Source organism: Hyperolius riggenbachi, chromosome 4 (assembly GCF_040937935.1).
Source record: "Hyperolius riggenbachi isolate aHypRig1 chromosome 4, aHypRig1.pri, whole genome shotgun sequence".
Taxonomy (NCBI): domain Eukaryota; kingdom Metazoa; phylum Chordata; class Amphibia; order Anura; family Hyperoliidae; genus Hyperolius; species Hyperolius riggenbachi.
Window position 1 is genome coordinate 244,436,617 of NC_090649.1, and position 15,151 is coordinate 244,451,767.

General features: G+C 42.7%; 1 protein-coding gene across 3 annotated transcripts in view; it reads left to right on the plus strand.

The window, feature by feature from the left end:
- LOC137571837 (uncharacterized) overlaps window positions 1-15,151 on the plus strand; it is a 330,761-nt gene that overhangs the window by 278,634 nt on the left and 36,976 nt on the right. For 2 of the 3 annotated variants that reach the window (XM_068281532.1, XM_068281534.1), the window contains exons 86-93: window positions 3,473-3,655; window positions 5,162-5,317; window positions 5,485-5,694; window positions 6,535-6,680; window positions 8,241-8,426; window positions 11,309-11,420; window positions 12,234-12,401; window positions 13,126-13,242. In XM_068281532.1, the coding sequence (XP_068137633.1) occupies window positions 3,473-3,655; window positions 5,162-5,317; window positions 5,485-5,694; window positions 6,535-6,680; window positions 8,241-8,426; window positions 11,309-11,420; window positions 12,234-12,401; window positions 13,126-13,242 (1,278 nt within the window). The remainder of the gene's footprint in view (window positions 1-3,472; window positions 3,656-5,161; window positions 5,318-5,484; window positions 5,695-6,534; window positions 6,681-8,240; window positions 8,427-11,308; window positions 11,421-12,233; window positions 12,402-13,125; window positions 13,243-15,151) is intronic. The other variant, XM_068281533.1, reaches the window with a different exon arrangement.

A 15,151-nucleotide genomic window follows, 5' to 3' on the forward strand; every position in this document is an offset into this window, starting at 1 on the left:
GTCTAGTCATAACTGTGAAATTACGTCAGATTATGCTTCGGCTTGAGGAAATGAGATGCAAGGGTTGATTTGAAGACTGAAAGGAAAGAAGAGTTATCCCAAGCAACCAATCAGATTGAAGCTTTCATTTGTATCATGCAGATAGAAAATGGTAGCTACAGTGGGTTGCAAAAGTATTTGGCCCCCTTGAAGTTTTCCACATTTTGTCATATTACTGCCACAAACATGAATCAATTTTATTGGAATTCCACATGAAAGATCAACACAAAGTGGTGTACACATGAGAAGTGGAATGAAAATCATACATGATTCCAAACATTTTTTACAAATAAATAACTGCAAAGTGGTGTGTGCATAATTATTCGGCCCCCTTTGATCTGAGTGCAGTCAGTTGCCTATAGACATTGCCTGATGAGTGCTAATGACTAAATAGAGTGCACCTGTGTGTAATCTAATGTCAGTACAAATACAGCTGCTCTGTGAGGGCCTCAGAGGTTGTCTAAGACAGGGGTCTCAAACTCAATTTACCTGGGGGCCGCAGGAGGCAAAGTCAGGATGAGGCTGGGCCGCATAAGGGAGTTCACGTGTCCCCGCCGCAAAATCGCCCCGGGGGCAATCCGCCGGCATTTCCTGGAAGGGGCAGAGCTTTCAGCTTCAGCTCTGTCCCTCCTGACGTCAATCGCGGCGGATCGCCGCCTCTGCCCGCCCCTCTCACTCTTCCTTCACAGAGAGGGGCGGGGGAGAGGCGGCGATCCATTCGGCGATTGACGTCAGGAGGGGCAGAGCTACAGCTGGAAGCTCTGCCCCTCAGCGCAGTCGTGGATGTTTGCGCGGGGGATTTGGGGGTCTGCAGCCCTTGTTTAGCGGCGGGGATGCGGCGGATTACTTGGGAGCACTGAAGCGAACTATAAGGTAAAATGGGCAAATACAGTTCGCTTCCGTGTCTCTTTTGCTTTTGCCGGCAGGCAGGGCCGGTTTAAGCAACAATAGGGCCCCAGAGCAAAATAAACCAACCCCCCCCCCCAACAGATACCCTGGAACAAAAATCGGCATTAAGGGACCTTTTTTGCAGCTGGTATAGTCAGGGTTTGAAGCCCCAATCGGTCGGAGCTCCACATTCTGGCTACCCCAGCCTGCATGGGGGACAAGGGGTTAAAAAATTTCAGGAGGGGGGACCCCACATAATTTAAGAAAAAAAAATTCCCACACTCTAAACATAAAAAAAAAATTGGGAAAATAGGAAAAAATGCCATGAATCTTCATACAGCCATATTGCGGCTGTATAGCGATCCCTGGCCAAAGCGCTGCGGCTGCGTATGGAAGCCCTGGAAACCCTGTCAGGAAATGTATTGCTCTTTCTTTTGATACATGTAAAATTACACTACCGTTAGGCTTGCTACTAAAAGTGACATTTACCGCATTTAAAAGTATACTATTTTCCTTCAAAACTTTAAAATCGATTTTCTCAAAAACTATAAGGTCTTTTTGAAAAAGTTTTTTCCTCTTATTCCTAATGATCTCCTTAACATATCCTGCAAATTTAGGGTTTCTAGCATTTAAGGTGGATTTGCTATTAACCATTAAAGTCGGCGGGTTTTTAAATGTGTATTTTTTTCCTTTGCAACTTTAAAATCGATTTTCTCAAAAACTATAAGGCCGATTTGAAAAAAAATGTTTTCCTCTTGTAGCCACTGGGGGCCCCTACAAGCTCTGGGGCCCTGGGGCCACAAAATATTGTATCGAGGGCCGCAAATGGCCCGCGGGCCGCAAGTTTGAGACCCCTGGTCTAAGAGAATATTGGGAGCAACAACACCGTGAAGTCCAAAGAACACACCAGACAGGTCAGGGATCAAGTTATTGAGAAATTTAAAGCAGGCTTGGGCTTCAAAAAGATTTCCAAAGCCTTGAACATCCCACGGAGCACTGTTCAAGCGATCATTCAGAAATGGAAGGAGTATGGCACAACTGTACACCTACCAAGACAAGGCCATCCACCTAAACTCACAGGCCGAACAAGGAAAGCATGATCAGAAATGCAGTCAAGAGGCCCATGGTGACTCTGGACGAGCTGCAGAGATCTACAGCTCAGGTGGCAGACTCTATCCATAGGACAACTATTAGTCATGCACTGTACAAAGTTGGCCTTTATGGAAGAGTGGCAAGAAGAAAGGCATTGTTAGCAGAAAGCATAAGAAGTCCCGTTTGCCGTTTGCCACAAGCCATGTGGGGGACACAGCAACCATGTGGAAGAAGGTGCTCTGGTCAGATGAGACCAAAATGGGACTTTTTGGCCAAAATGCAAAAAGCTATGTGTGGCAGAAAACTAACACTGCACATCACTCTGAACACACCATCCCCACTGTCAAATATGGTAGTGGCAGCATCATGCTCGGGGGTTCATCTCTTCAGCAGGGACAGGGAAGCTGGTCAGAGTTGATGGGAAGATGGATGGAGCCAAATACAGGGCAAACTTGGAAGAATACCTCTTGGATACTGCAAAAGACTTGAGACTGGGGCGGAGGTTCACCTTCCAGCAGGACAATGACCCTAAACATAAAACCAGGGCAACAATGGAATGGTTTAAAACGAAACATATCTATGTGTTAGAATGGCCCAGTCAAAGTCCAGATCTATATCCAATCGAGAATCTGTGGCAAGATCTGAAAACTGCTGTTCACAAACGCTGTCCATCTAATCTGACTGAGCTGGAGCTGTTTTGCAAAGAAGAATGGGCAAGGATTTCAGTCTCTAGATTGGCAAAGCTGGTAGAGACATACCCTAAAAGACTGGCAGCTGTAATTGCAGCAAAAGGTGGTTCTACAAAGTATTGACTCAGGGGGCCGAATAATTACGCACACCCCACGTTGCAGTTATTTATTTGTAAAAAATGTTTGGAATGATGTATGATTTTCGATCCACTTCTCACATGTACACCACTTTGTATTGGTCTTTCACGTGGAATTCCAATAAAATTGATGCATGTTTGTGGCAGTAATGTTATAAAATGTGGAAAACTTCAAGGGGGCCGAATAGTTTTGCAACCCACTGTAAGTGGTTATAACACAAATTACATCTGATGTGCCATTTCAAACATCTCAGTCCTAGATTTAATACATCCAATGCTCTAAGCTCAAGAAATACCATATTTAACATTTGATGGAAACTGTTGAAAGGTGCCAGAAATGCTTGAATGTTCCTCATGCTTTCAGAATGCTAGAAGTATTTGGATTAAGCATATTAGACATTACAACATTCATGTTAGCGTTAGACTTTGTTTATACAAACCTATCATATTATTTCTGTGTTGCTCTGACCTGCACTGAAAGGAAACATCACAACTCATATAGTGATTGCTTAGGGCTATACAGACATTTTCCCTTTCTGCAGCAGCAGCAGCAGATTACATGTAGAGAATATGGTTTCCATGTGTTTGTTTTAAAGCCATATGTTGTCCATATGTTGTGTCATTTAGATTGAAATGAAGACACTGGAAAAGAAAGGACTGCCTACAAACCTGCTTGCTTTGAATAATTCATGCATCTTTACTAATACAATGGCTAGCCTCTCCTGGGCTTTAGTGAGTGATCCTACTGGACAGGCTATTGACTGGATTAAAGGTCACCTACCAGAGGACACAGCGGAAGTCATGCATTATGTAAGGAAAACATATATAACTAATATGCTTATTTGATACTAAAAACAAAGGTATATTTCTATGGATTGTATTGTATTATTTTGGTTGAAAAAAAAAATATTATGATATAGCAAAACAGAGAAAACATAATCAAGTTGTATTCATTCCCTCCACAGAAGAAATGATCATACAGATGATGAGAAAAGAAATTTAATAAAGTCAAATAGTTACAGCACACCATGGGACACAACAGATGAAAGAGCATGGGAAATCCATTGAAAACGTAGTAGAGTAAAATGTGTAGGTAGAACATAGCAGAGGAACATAGTCATACAAAACAACGTGCAACCCAGTGTCTAATATTAGGTCAAGAAACAACAATTGGTACTATAAACCCAAATTGTCAGCGTTGGCCCCCCATGGGGACCAGGTTCTGGTGAATTGAAGCATACAGTGTTCTATTAGCACAGTCTCTCGTAGATCATAATATCATGAACTCTACCAATAACCTGGTCTAAATCCAAATTTGGGCTCTTCCACTTGGAGGCTAGATAGATAGGACTTGGCTGAGTGAGTTATGTGTAAGGATTGTATTAGTTCTTGCTTGTGCTTTTCAATGCATAGTGTGTGGAAGATATCCTTTTCTGAAATGCACATTGTTTTGTGCATTGCACATAAACAATTTTTATATTACTAATTATCATTACCTGGTTGACTCCTGACTTCCTGAGTTAATGTCAGGTGCAGCTTTGCTGTTCACAGCAGTCTGTGAGCTGTCCAAACCCCACCCATTTCTTATCATGAGGTAGGCAGGGAGTAGCTAGTAGGAGGCATCAGCCAGTCTTCCCCTGTGAACACAGAGCTGACTTAGCCCACTTCCTCTATGTGGTGCATAGGAGGGAACAGGGGAAGGGTTGGGTGAAAACTCTGTGCAGGGAATTATGTTCCCACTCTGCTGGCAGCTCTGTACATTGTTTACAGATCCCTCCCTGGGTACTTGAGTGACTTTTCTCTGGAATAGTTGCAGTAGTGATGCCATAATCCCCTATTCACCTTTACTAACAATAAAATATCTGGGAGGGTAAACCAGCACTTGAATTTATCACTAGTGCACAGATGCAATATTTTAAGCATTTTTACATGAGCAGTAGCCACAAGGAGTAAGACTTGATGGAGGTTCTGAGTCTTCTTCACTCCATAGGAAGTGAGGGCAATTCAGTCAGCTATGCCCTAGTAAATCTAATATTCCTGCATGAGAAATTTGCTGCACAAAGCTGGAACCATTGCAATTATTCCTACATTCCTAAAGTAATTAGTAAACTCCAACACACAAATCAGGCATTTTGCTGTTTGGAACCCTGTAGAGTGGCTTTGTTTGTTTTTGCACATAAAATCTAGCTAAAAAACTGATGCCTTTTAATATATAGATCTAAACTTATATACTAAAGTGAAATTTCATTTGAAAGAAAAGCTAGCCTTTTTTCCAGTAAGTGCATTGGAATAATTTTATGATTTAACTTTTCTTAGGATCTTCTGACTGAGCTGGATACGTGCCTGACAGTTGGACGCTCCCTGTTGCTGACCTACTGCAATATAGACCTCATATCCCATGATATTCGCTTTAGACGGATTCTGCAAGCCAAAGGGGAATTTCAGCAGCACAAGGTTCCATTCAAAATGATGGTATGTGTGTGAACATTTAAATGTGCTGTCTAAATGACACGTTGCACCGCCTTAGTATTCATGGGTAGTAATACTCCTCTGAAAACAAACTGCTATTATGCCTTCCTTTTACTGAGCATAAATTATTTACATGGTATTATGTCCGCTACGTTTTATGGTTATTTAAGGTCGGACAACATGAAGTGGAATGCCATCCGGATTTTCGCCTATACTTGCACACCACCTGCACACCTGACAGAGTTCCTCCTGAAGTGGCTTCCTACTGCACCACACTGCACTTCCAGCAGGACAGAGAGGGGCTGATAGAGCAGCTACTAGACAGGTTTTTACAGCTGGAAAAGCCAAGGCTGAAAGAGGAGCACTTACAACTCAAACAGGTGATGTATTCATGTGCTGCTTACTTACTACTTCTGCAGATTGATTTGTTATTTATTGTTAGTCCTATTAAGTAGATTGCAACATACATTTTTAAGTTCTCAGGTTCAGCTTAGGCAGGTTTTACACCTGATTTTTGTTCTGCGGTGCAATGCCATGCTCCTGCTTCTTCCACCGCAACGCACAAAAAATGACAAACGTGACTCTGCGGCAGAGTGCACCAACAGGGTCAAAGGCATAGTGCCGCCCCCACTCAGTGACATACTTCCTGCTAGACAGGAAGTACGTCACCAGGATTCCCATAGGTCCGCGCATGCGCACCATGGCGCACCACGCTCCTTCATTCACACTTACTGCGTCGCCCACTGACTTCCATTACCCTAAGCACCATGCATTAAGCATGGCGCTTGTGGTAACGTGCTGCAGGCTGTGCGTCAGGATTGTGACAGGATGAACACTTCCGGCGCAGCACAACGCAGTAAGTGTAAAGGGCCCCATTAATTTGCAGTAAAACAGGGTAACGCAAAGAACAGTTGCAATGCAAGTGTAGAAGGGGCCTAAAAGTACATCCGTCCCACACCTAGGCAACAGAAATTGAGCACAGGGTGAAAATTATTGGAAACAGCGAGCTGTCGCTGTTCCTGTTACCTCTGTAACCCACCGTATTTGTCATAAAAAAATCTGAAAAGAGCTCTGCTTTCTACCGTGGTGTTGGTGATTGATGAGATTGCATTGCAAACATACAGTACAACATAGAATACATGCAGTGATCAGATACAGACATTAGTTACCGTAAGTAATTCAAGTAATGAAATTAACTGTCAGGTCTTGCTTTTTTCCAGGAGTGCCTTGATAACATGGTAACACTGTCAAGTTTAGAAGACAAAATAATAGCCACTCTGCAAAGTCATGACTCCATCCTGCTCAGTCTGTCTGTCACCAAGAAACTGGGAGACTTGAAACTTCAACACGAAGAAGCCTCTGAAATGTATGTACTTCTATATTTCAGATAATATTTATGTTATATAATATAGAAAAAAACAGGGGTGTACTGACAAATCATGGACTCCACAGTAATACTTTGATTGGAGCCTCCCCATAATTCCCACCCCTCGCCCTGCAGTGACCCCCACCACCAGTAGCCCCATCTGCCATCAATTATATAACAACTAACCCCATGACTTCCCCCACCTGTAACTACACAACACCTGTTATGCAGGGGGTAGTCTTCAGCCCTGGGGCCAAATCCATGCACTGGGGTCCATTGCCAAATCATTATCGGTGCCAGATTTGATGACTTTGAACCAAGGGAGCCAGATTGCAAGGCAAGAATGTAGAGGCTGAATAGTGCAATGGTTAAGGGCTCTGACACAGGAGACCAGGGTTCGAATCTCGGCTCTGCCTGTTCAGTAAGCCAGCACCTATTCAGTAAGAGACCTTAGGCAAGTCTCCCTAACACTGCTACTGCCTATAGAGCGCGTCCTAGTGGCTGCAGCTCTGGCGCTTCGAGTCCGCCAGGAGAAAAGCGTGATATAAATGTTATTTGTGTTGTCCTGTCTTGTCATTTACCACGTGTAAAAACAATAGGTTTTCTGGACATCTAAAAAAGCAAGCGAGTGTGATAACTCCATCATCTATTTAAAGAAAATGGTACAACTTTTCATTACTGTTATAGTGGTAAATATTAAGGAGATATGTGTTTTACATAGTAATAATCATCAATAAACCGTTCCCTATACGTTGCTGAGACAATCTTCACTGCTGCTGTCCATGGGAAGCCGGTTTTGGGAGGAAGGGGTGTTGGGGATGAAATAGTCCTAGTGTAAAATGGAGGAATTAGCCCTAGTGTAAAATTCATCTGGGGACATCATGTAAAACTTGCTCTGGATATAGCTAGTTTGTGGAAGGATACAACCATCTATACTACAGATTCAGTCAGTGGATCCATTCAGAGGCGTATCTAGAGGGGTGCAGGAATAGCTTGTGCCATGGGCGCCACAGCACCAGGGGCGCCATTCCTACCCCTGTTCTGCACCGCCATGCCTGCCCATATGCTGTGCCACCATGCCTGCCTCCATGGCTCCCTCTCATTCAGACCTCAGATCAGATTAATGTGGATATCTGAGGAACATGGCTACTTAACTATGTAGGGTGCACTTTGCTTAGTGTTATAAAAGAGGACAGAGAGTGAATAAGAAGAGCCATTTCCCAAAAAAAGCCTCAGCAAAATCCCAGGCTAAAAAAATACAGGCCACCACAACACATGTACGGAGCAAGAAAAGATGCTGTTTTTGGAGGAGAAGGGTACTCTGAAGGGGGGGGGGGGGCGCAATTTCAGTGCTTGCCATAGGCGCTATATTAGCCAGATACGCCCCTGGATCCATTGTCTGTTGCCTATCCAGTATTGTTTTGTGTTACAGCATGACATGAGGGGATGCAGTGTGAACCATCACTCAAGACTGGTGTGACTTCTCCCTGAAATAAGTTTCTTAATAATTTTCTTAATGCATGTCAACATTTTTATGGGTCATCTTGGTTACTCTCCAAGGTTCATGAAGACGGAGGCCTCGGAAGAGAACTTGTTACATGCCAGGGAAGGTTTCCGAGAGATAGCTGTCCGCGGGGCTGTGATGTTTGACACTGCAAGAAGGCTTCAGCAGCTTAACAAGATGTATGACACCAGCTACAAACAGCTGCTGGAAGTGTTTGATATATCAGTAGCACATTCAGAGAGGTGAGCCATCTTCTGACAGACTTCCTGTAGAAAGCCAGTTACATACTTAGCACTTCTATTTCTTGCTTTTTATAGTTTCATTTCTTTCATTTTTCTTTTTTTCTATAGCCTTTTCATCTTTCAGATATAGTGAAGGAACAATAAGCAAAAATAGTACCATTAAGTTTTGCTGTTTAAAGATAATAAAAAGCCAATGTTAGAATTACCTTACCTCTGTATGCATCAAAAAACTACAGTAACAAGTTTATTTTACAGAATAAAATGACATCTAATCTTTATTAAGGAGGTAGGACTGCTAACATGATGTTAATGTAATGTTGTGACAAGACTTTTGCTATAGTCAGAAATATGTTGAAGTTTAATATTAGCTGTGCCAGACAAAAAAAAGATCTGGTCACCCCTCTCACTAATAAGATTTGGAATAAGATGATTTATGTCTTTAAAGGACAACTGTAAGGAGGCTTCCATGTTTTGTTTTTGGTTTGTTTTTCTTTTTTGCAGTACCAGTTGCCTGGTAGCCCTGCTGATCTATGTGGATTCAGTAGTGTCTGAATATCACCAGAAACAAGCATGCAGCTAATCTGGTCAGTTCCGACATTAATGTCCTCCATCCTTGTTCAGGGTCTATGGCTAAACGTATTAGAGACAGAGGATCAGCAGGACAGCCAGGCAACTGGTATTGCACAAAAGGAAAATAAAACATGGCAGCATCCCTACAGTGGTCCTTTAAAATATTTCTAAATCATCCCGAATAATTGATCAATTAATTCTTATAAACTATTGTTGATATCATACTGGTAGGACAGGTTCTTCTACTGGAATGCATGTTTTCCTTTCTACAAATGTATCACTCCTTATTTAAGCCTACAAATTATTTTTTGTCTTCATCCGTCCATTAAACCTTCTCCTAGCAATGCTTCAAGTGTATCCTCTGAAGAAGATCATCAAAATATTTGGGGAAGAGCAGTGCCTTTCTCTTTGCTACCCTGCAATACACTCAACTGCTGTTCAGTGTTCCGATGGTGCACTAATGAACACTTACAAATAGTAGCCAGGCCTTTAGTTATTTAGAAATGACATGTCTTGTAGATGGAATATAGAAAACTTTAAAAGGTTAACAGATTTCCAAGCACCATCTTCAGAGTTCTCTGCTGAGCCCACTGAGTTCTAGTTTGATCGGTTATGATGACATCATTAGGTTGGGACTTGCGTCTGTGTCTACAACCTAATGATTTTACTGATATTCTACTATTGTTCTATGTAGCCTTCCGCTCACACTAACACCCCCCCCCCCCCCACACACACACACACACACACCACCTACTCCTAGCACTAACCTGCCTCACACTAACCTTTACCACTGATTTGGGGTTCGACCACATAATAGCCATGGTGCCGATGACTTACCTCCAGCCGCCACTATCTGTCCCTCGCATGCTAACTTTCTCCCTTTCTGTCGCTATCTGCCCCTCCACTGCAATTTCCAGTGCATCGGCTATCCTGGCGCCTCCGAGCGCCATTACAGCTGCAAATAACATTAGCACATTACCCCCCCCCCCCCCCCCCCCCCCGGTGGTATGATTATTTCTGGATATTAGGATATTAGGGTCTTTTTAAAAGCTTTCAGACACTAAAATCAGGAAACAATTATGCTGCCAGAACGCCAGCAGCAGCCCCTTCTCTCACCCACCTCCCTGGGCTCCAGCGTTGCAATTTTACCTCCGTCCTCCAGGTGGCACTGTAACACTTTGGTGAGATCAATGTCGGCGACCTCACCAGAGTGATTCAGAGCCTCCGAGGACAGGAAAGAGAATGGCTACCGACATCTGGATCCTCAGGGAGGTGAGTAAAAGCCCCCGCTGCGTACAGAACTCTGCATAGAGCTCCTGGCGGCTAGCCCGAGCATAGCTCACGATTACCGCCAGAGAGGTTAAGGGCCCTTTCACACTGGCATTGTGCAGTGTGGCACATTGCCGCACTGCTACCGCAGCCTAATGAAACTCTATGGGGAAGTTCATACTTCCCATGTTGTGGTATGCTGTGCCAGAAGTGCCAAATCTAATGCTAGTGCAGAACTACGTTACTGTGCATGACTCGTGGCAATCTGCATCGGCCCGGAAGTGATGTTAGTCTATGGCGACGCGAGGTTTTTTAAAGTGTTGGTGTTGTGATGTTGCGGCGGACATGCGTGGAAAGGTATTTTTACAATACAATTCCGCATACACGAAGCAGGAAGTGATTGCAAGCACTTCCCTTCCTGCTTGGCTGGTGGCCAGACAGGGAACACTGTGTACTACCACGGTGTCCCCTGAAGGCCTGTTTTTGGCAGTGTGATGCTACCGCCAGTTTGTAGTGTGAAACCAGCCTAACTTGGCGCCCAAATTTCTAAACAGTCGCGCCACCCATTTTTGTTGACTAATTTTCTTGTGGCCTTTGCAGACATCTGTGCTGGTATAAAAATTTCATTTTTTATGAATTCCCAATGGTCATCATACCTAAAGATGTTGTGTGGAGTGTGACTTCTCTGGATATTCTTGCACTAAAAGATGTCCCACTTTCCTATTTAACAAAAGTGGAAGTATGATTGTCGTGCCATATTATTCTGCTGTTTGCCTATACAAAGTACATATTACTCCAAGTAATTTGTATGATGTGAAACAATTAGATTCTATATAAAAACAAGGTAGGAGTAAATGATGCACATAGATAGCTAATTAAAGGATATTTTTATTATAATGAAGGCAATTATTCTGTTACAAACATTTATCAAAATTGATACGCAGCAATCAAGAATGATAAATAAATAAAAAATTCAAATGTAGATTATACATAGAGCAGTCTCGAAACAGCTAAAACTATTTTATCCTTTCTGTTTTCCCCAGGTATTCACTGAAGGGAGTGGTTGCTCATCTGACAAGCAACATCTTCTCATACATTTCAAGGTCTCTGCTAGAAAGGGACAGGATGGTCTATGCCTTACTCACAGTATTTGAGGTAATAATTTAACTAAAAAATATATAAATGATAAAGACCAATAAAATGCATGTTGGATATTTCAATGAGATATAGGTTATCACTGAACGGTATTTCTTTTTTAAAACAAAAAAACACATGATCAATTCCCCTTAACCAACACCCATAATTCATCACTTTAAGAATTAAAAAGAGCTATGAAAATCATATTTTTTAGAATTTGGGAGCCAGGCATGCAGCCAGCACACCTATAGCCCTAATTAACTTGTAGTCAACTTATCTCTCTATGACTACATGTCAATTAGGGCTATAGGTGTGCTGGCTGCATGCCTGGCTCCCAAAGGCTAAAAAATATTATTTTCATAGCTCTTTTTAATTCTGCATGATGGGTGTTGGTTAAGGGGAATTGATCATGTGCAGTTACCTTCTATTTAAAAAAAAGAAATACCGTTCAGTAAAGGAATTCTATGTTTCCTTTAGCCTACTATATAGAATCTTTTTTTCTGGATCTCCAAAAGTTAACTGGATAATCTATATCTCTACAAGTCTTGTACACGCAGAATCACCCACATCCATACCTTCCACTGATGAGTGGTAAATGTTCCAAAGCAGCTGCATGAAAGTTGGACTCATGAGTCTGTGTAATTAAGGGCTATTTATATGTTATCAACTCAGGATGTATGCCTCAATCACAAATGCAAAAATAAATAATTTGTCTAATCCTGCCTATTGCAATGAAGTTATGGATTCATCATTTTATTTCAAACTAGGGAAAGTCATCACATGCACTTGTCTTCTGCTTTAAGGATGCATTGCTGTTCTGTTTGGTCCTAGGTGGAAGAGTCACATGGGCGAATAAGGCCAGGGGAGAGAGAATTTATCATTTCCCCAGAGCTGTGTGCTGCAGTGCTCCAGGGAATGGGCTGTAAGGTGTCTGAATCCCGACAGCAAGCAAAGAACCCGTTTGACTGGATGATTGAAGAACAGTTCACAAATGTCCAGGTATCGGTTTCTCAAATGTAAATTGATTCTTCAATAAATTAGGATAACATTTGCTGCTCTGTACATCTTTTAGCAAGGACACTAAAGCCCTGTATTCAGTGTTTTCTGCAAAGTACTGTAGAAATTGCATCAATTACATGTATTGTAATTTATGTAACACAGAAAATAACAATATTTACAATATTTCTAATTATTCCTGTTCAGGAACTGGCAAGAAGACACTCAGTGGCATAGCAATAGGGGTTGCAGAGGTCTCGACCGCACCAGGGCCCTTGGGCCAGAGGGACCCCCCGGGGCCCTCCCACAACCACAGTATTAGCTCTATAGTGGCCCTGTGCTAGTACAGTAATGATCACTTCTATAGATGCTTTGAATGGTAGTAATCATTAACAAGCTATTCCCCATCCCCTTCTTGCACCTGTGGTTGTCCTCGGCAGGTTTTGGTGTGCTGTATCAATTGTTATGTATAGAGTGCTTAGGAGGGGCCCAATGCAAAACTTGTACTGGGGCCCATAGCTCCTTAGCTACGCCACTGACGATACTACAATGTTACCTGTACATCAGCAACCTTATGTCCAAGCTAAACTGTGTCTTATACTTATTCCAGAGCGATTGCTGTGGGGATTTTAGACATACACACTAAAATTTACAAAGTAATGTCAAAATTGTTTTCCTTGAGCTTTCATGTAATGCTATGATTACTCTGTGTTTGTGTTTGGTAAAGATTCTTGCCACATACTTTGACTGGTTTGGAGACCTGTTTGATCGAATGTACAGGGATGGTAAAGATCTGACTTGGAAAACATTTTGTGAAAGTGAACAGCCTGAAAATTCTACCAAGGTAATTCTTAATATTATTATCAATTGATAAATTATATTTCATTAAACATATTTATTTTTATAGTAACATGCCCCATCCTCATATTAGAGCTGCTGTTGTCATTAAAACAGGACACAATGGGACATCTTGCCTTATGAACACTAATAAAACACTAGTACCAAAACTACTTTTATCATCCTTCCCCTCATTCATGTACCTTGGTGGGAGATTAGAGTAGTGAGGGTGGCCTTCTTGCACCTCACAGTCCAGGAACCCTGAAGGTGGGAATAGAGATAGTCAGTCCTGGAAAGTGTATCAGAGTCCAAAAGCAGATAAGCTGGTATATGCAGTCAGCATTGGGAAGCTGTGACTGATGTCAAGTCAAGTCAGAAACTTGCATGCAGCTGAGGCAGACTATGTAGGCAACATAGAGTTGGTAAGGTTGTGGGTCAGCAAAGTATGGAACAGTAGTCAGGTAGCAAGCCAGTGTTGCAAACAGGTTCATCAGCTAGAACGGCACCAGGAGTAGAATCAGCAGACAAAATCTGTAGCAGGTCTGGATCAGCAACAGGTGAACAGGAGAAACTGTATCAACAAACAGATGTGACACCAGTTATACGCCAGGATCAACTGGAGCCAGAAGCACATATATGCCAACTAGTCCATGTCAACCTTTTAAGTGCCCTGTGACTGCTGTAAAATTTGAGGCCCACTTATGCCCTCTGGCAGAGATTAGAGGGCACTTATCACCACTGGCAGAGATTCAGCATGACCTGCTACCACTGGCAGAGACGTGTGACTTTTGGCAGAGATGGGAGGAGCACACTGTATCACTTTCTGGCTAGTTCCACACAGCCCTGCATGTCTTAGGACCCAGCACTGTAATCTTTCATAGTGTAGGATAACTGGGCACCCCACTGTCCTAGGGTCCTTTATTTCATGTCAAAGTTAGGAACACAGGTTTTTTCCAGTCAAATTAAGCTCCCTGTAGATTAACAATAAGTGCCTGCTGTTGCCTGAATGCCTTCCCCTCCCCCCCCCACACACACATAGATGCGTACACACACACACACACACAGACAATCACAATCACACATTGTAAAATAGGAGTACTGGGTTGTAAGACTTTTTTTTAGTCTTTAGCTGGACTTTAATTGAATCTGCACTAGTTCAACCTGTATACAATGAATACCAGCTTCCATGCAAACATTTCAGCTTTCCTGGCCAGGGGCTAGTTGGAGTGGGGGTAGGAAAGTATCAGCTTTCCAGGCCACTCTGTCTTCCATAAACTGTGCCACTTGGGCACTATATGTCACTACAGTCCGAGATAAAAGACAGGACTATGTCACTCAACGGATCCCTGCTGCATCATTGCTCCTTCCCCTAGTTCGCAAAATACACACTGCAGGCTTTGCTGATCCTACCTAAACACTATGCAGCCACTGAGAAGCCATACATAAAGTCAGAGTGTGCAGCCAAAAGACAGACGTAAAGAAGCGGTAGAGCAACAGAGATCAGGTAGTGGATACAGTGTAGCCCCCATTTCTGTCAATAGTGCCACATGGCCCCTAGTCTCTACCAGCAGTATCTGGTGATCTTGAGTCTCTGCCATCAGTCACAGATGGCCCCAAATGTCTCTCAGCCATACAGCTCTTCCCAAATATCTTGTCAGTAACAAGTGGTCCCTAATCTCTCATCAGTCATAGGGGGCCTACAATGTTCTCAGCAGTCACAAGTTGCTCCCAATCTCTGTGTTTTGGAGTGAAACGTTTTTAGAGAAGCACTGAGAACTTCATGCTGTATTACACCAAGAAGACATAATACTGGGTCAATAAATCATAATGGTTTACTATTGTATCATGCAGAAAACCATTAGCTTGCTTCCAGTACCCATTAACAATCAGATTTTTGGCAGTAGAACCATTTTCAC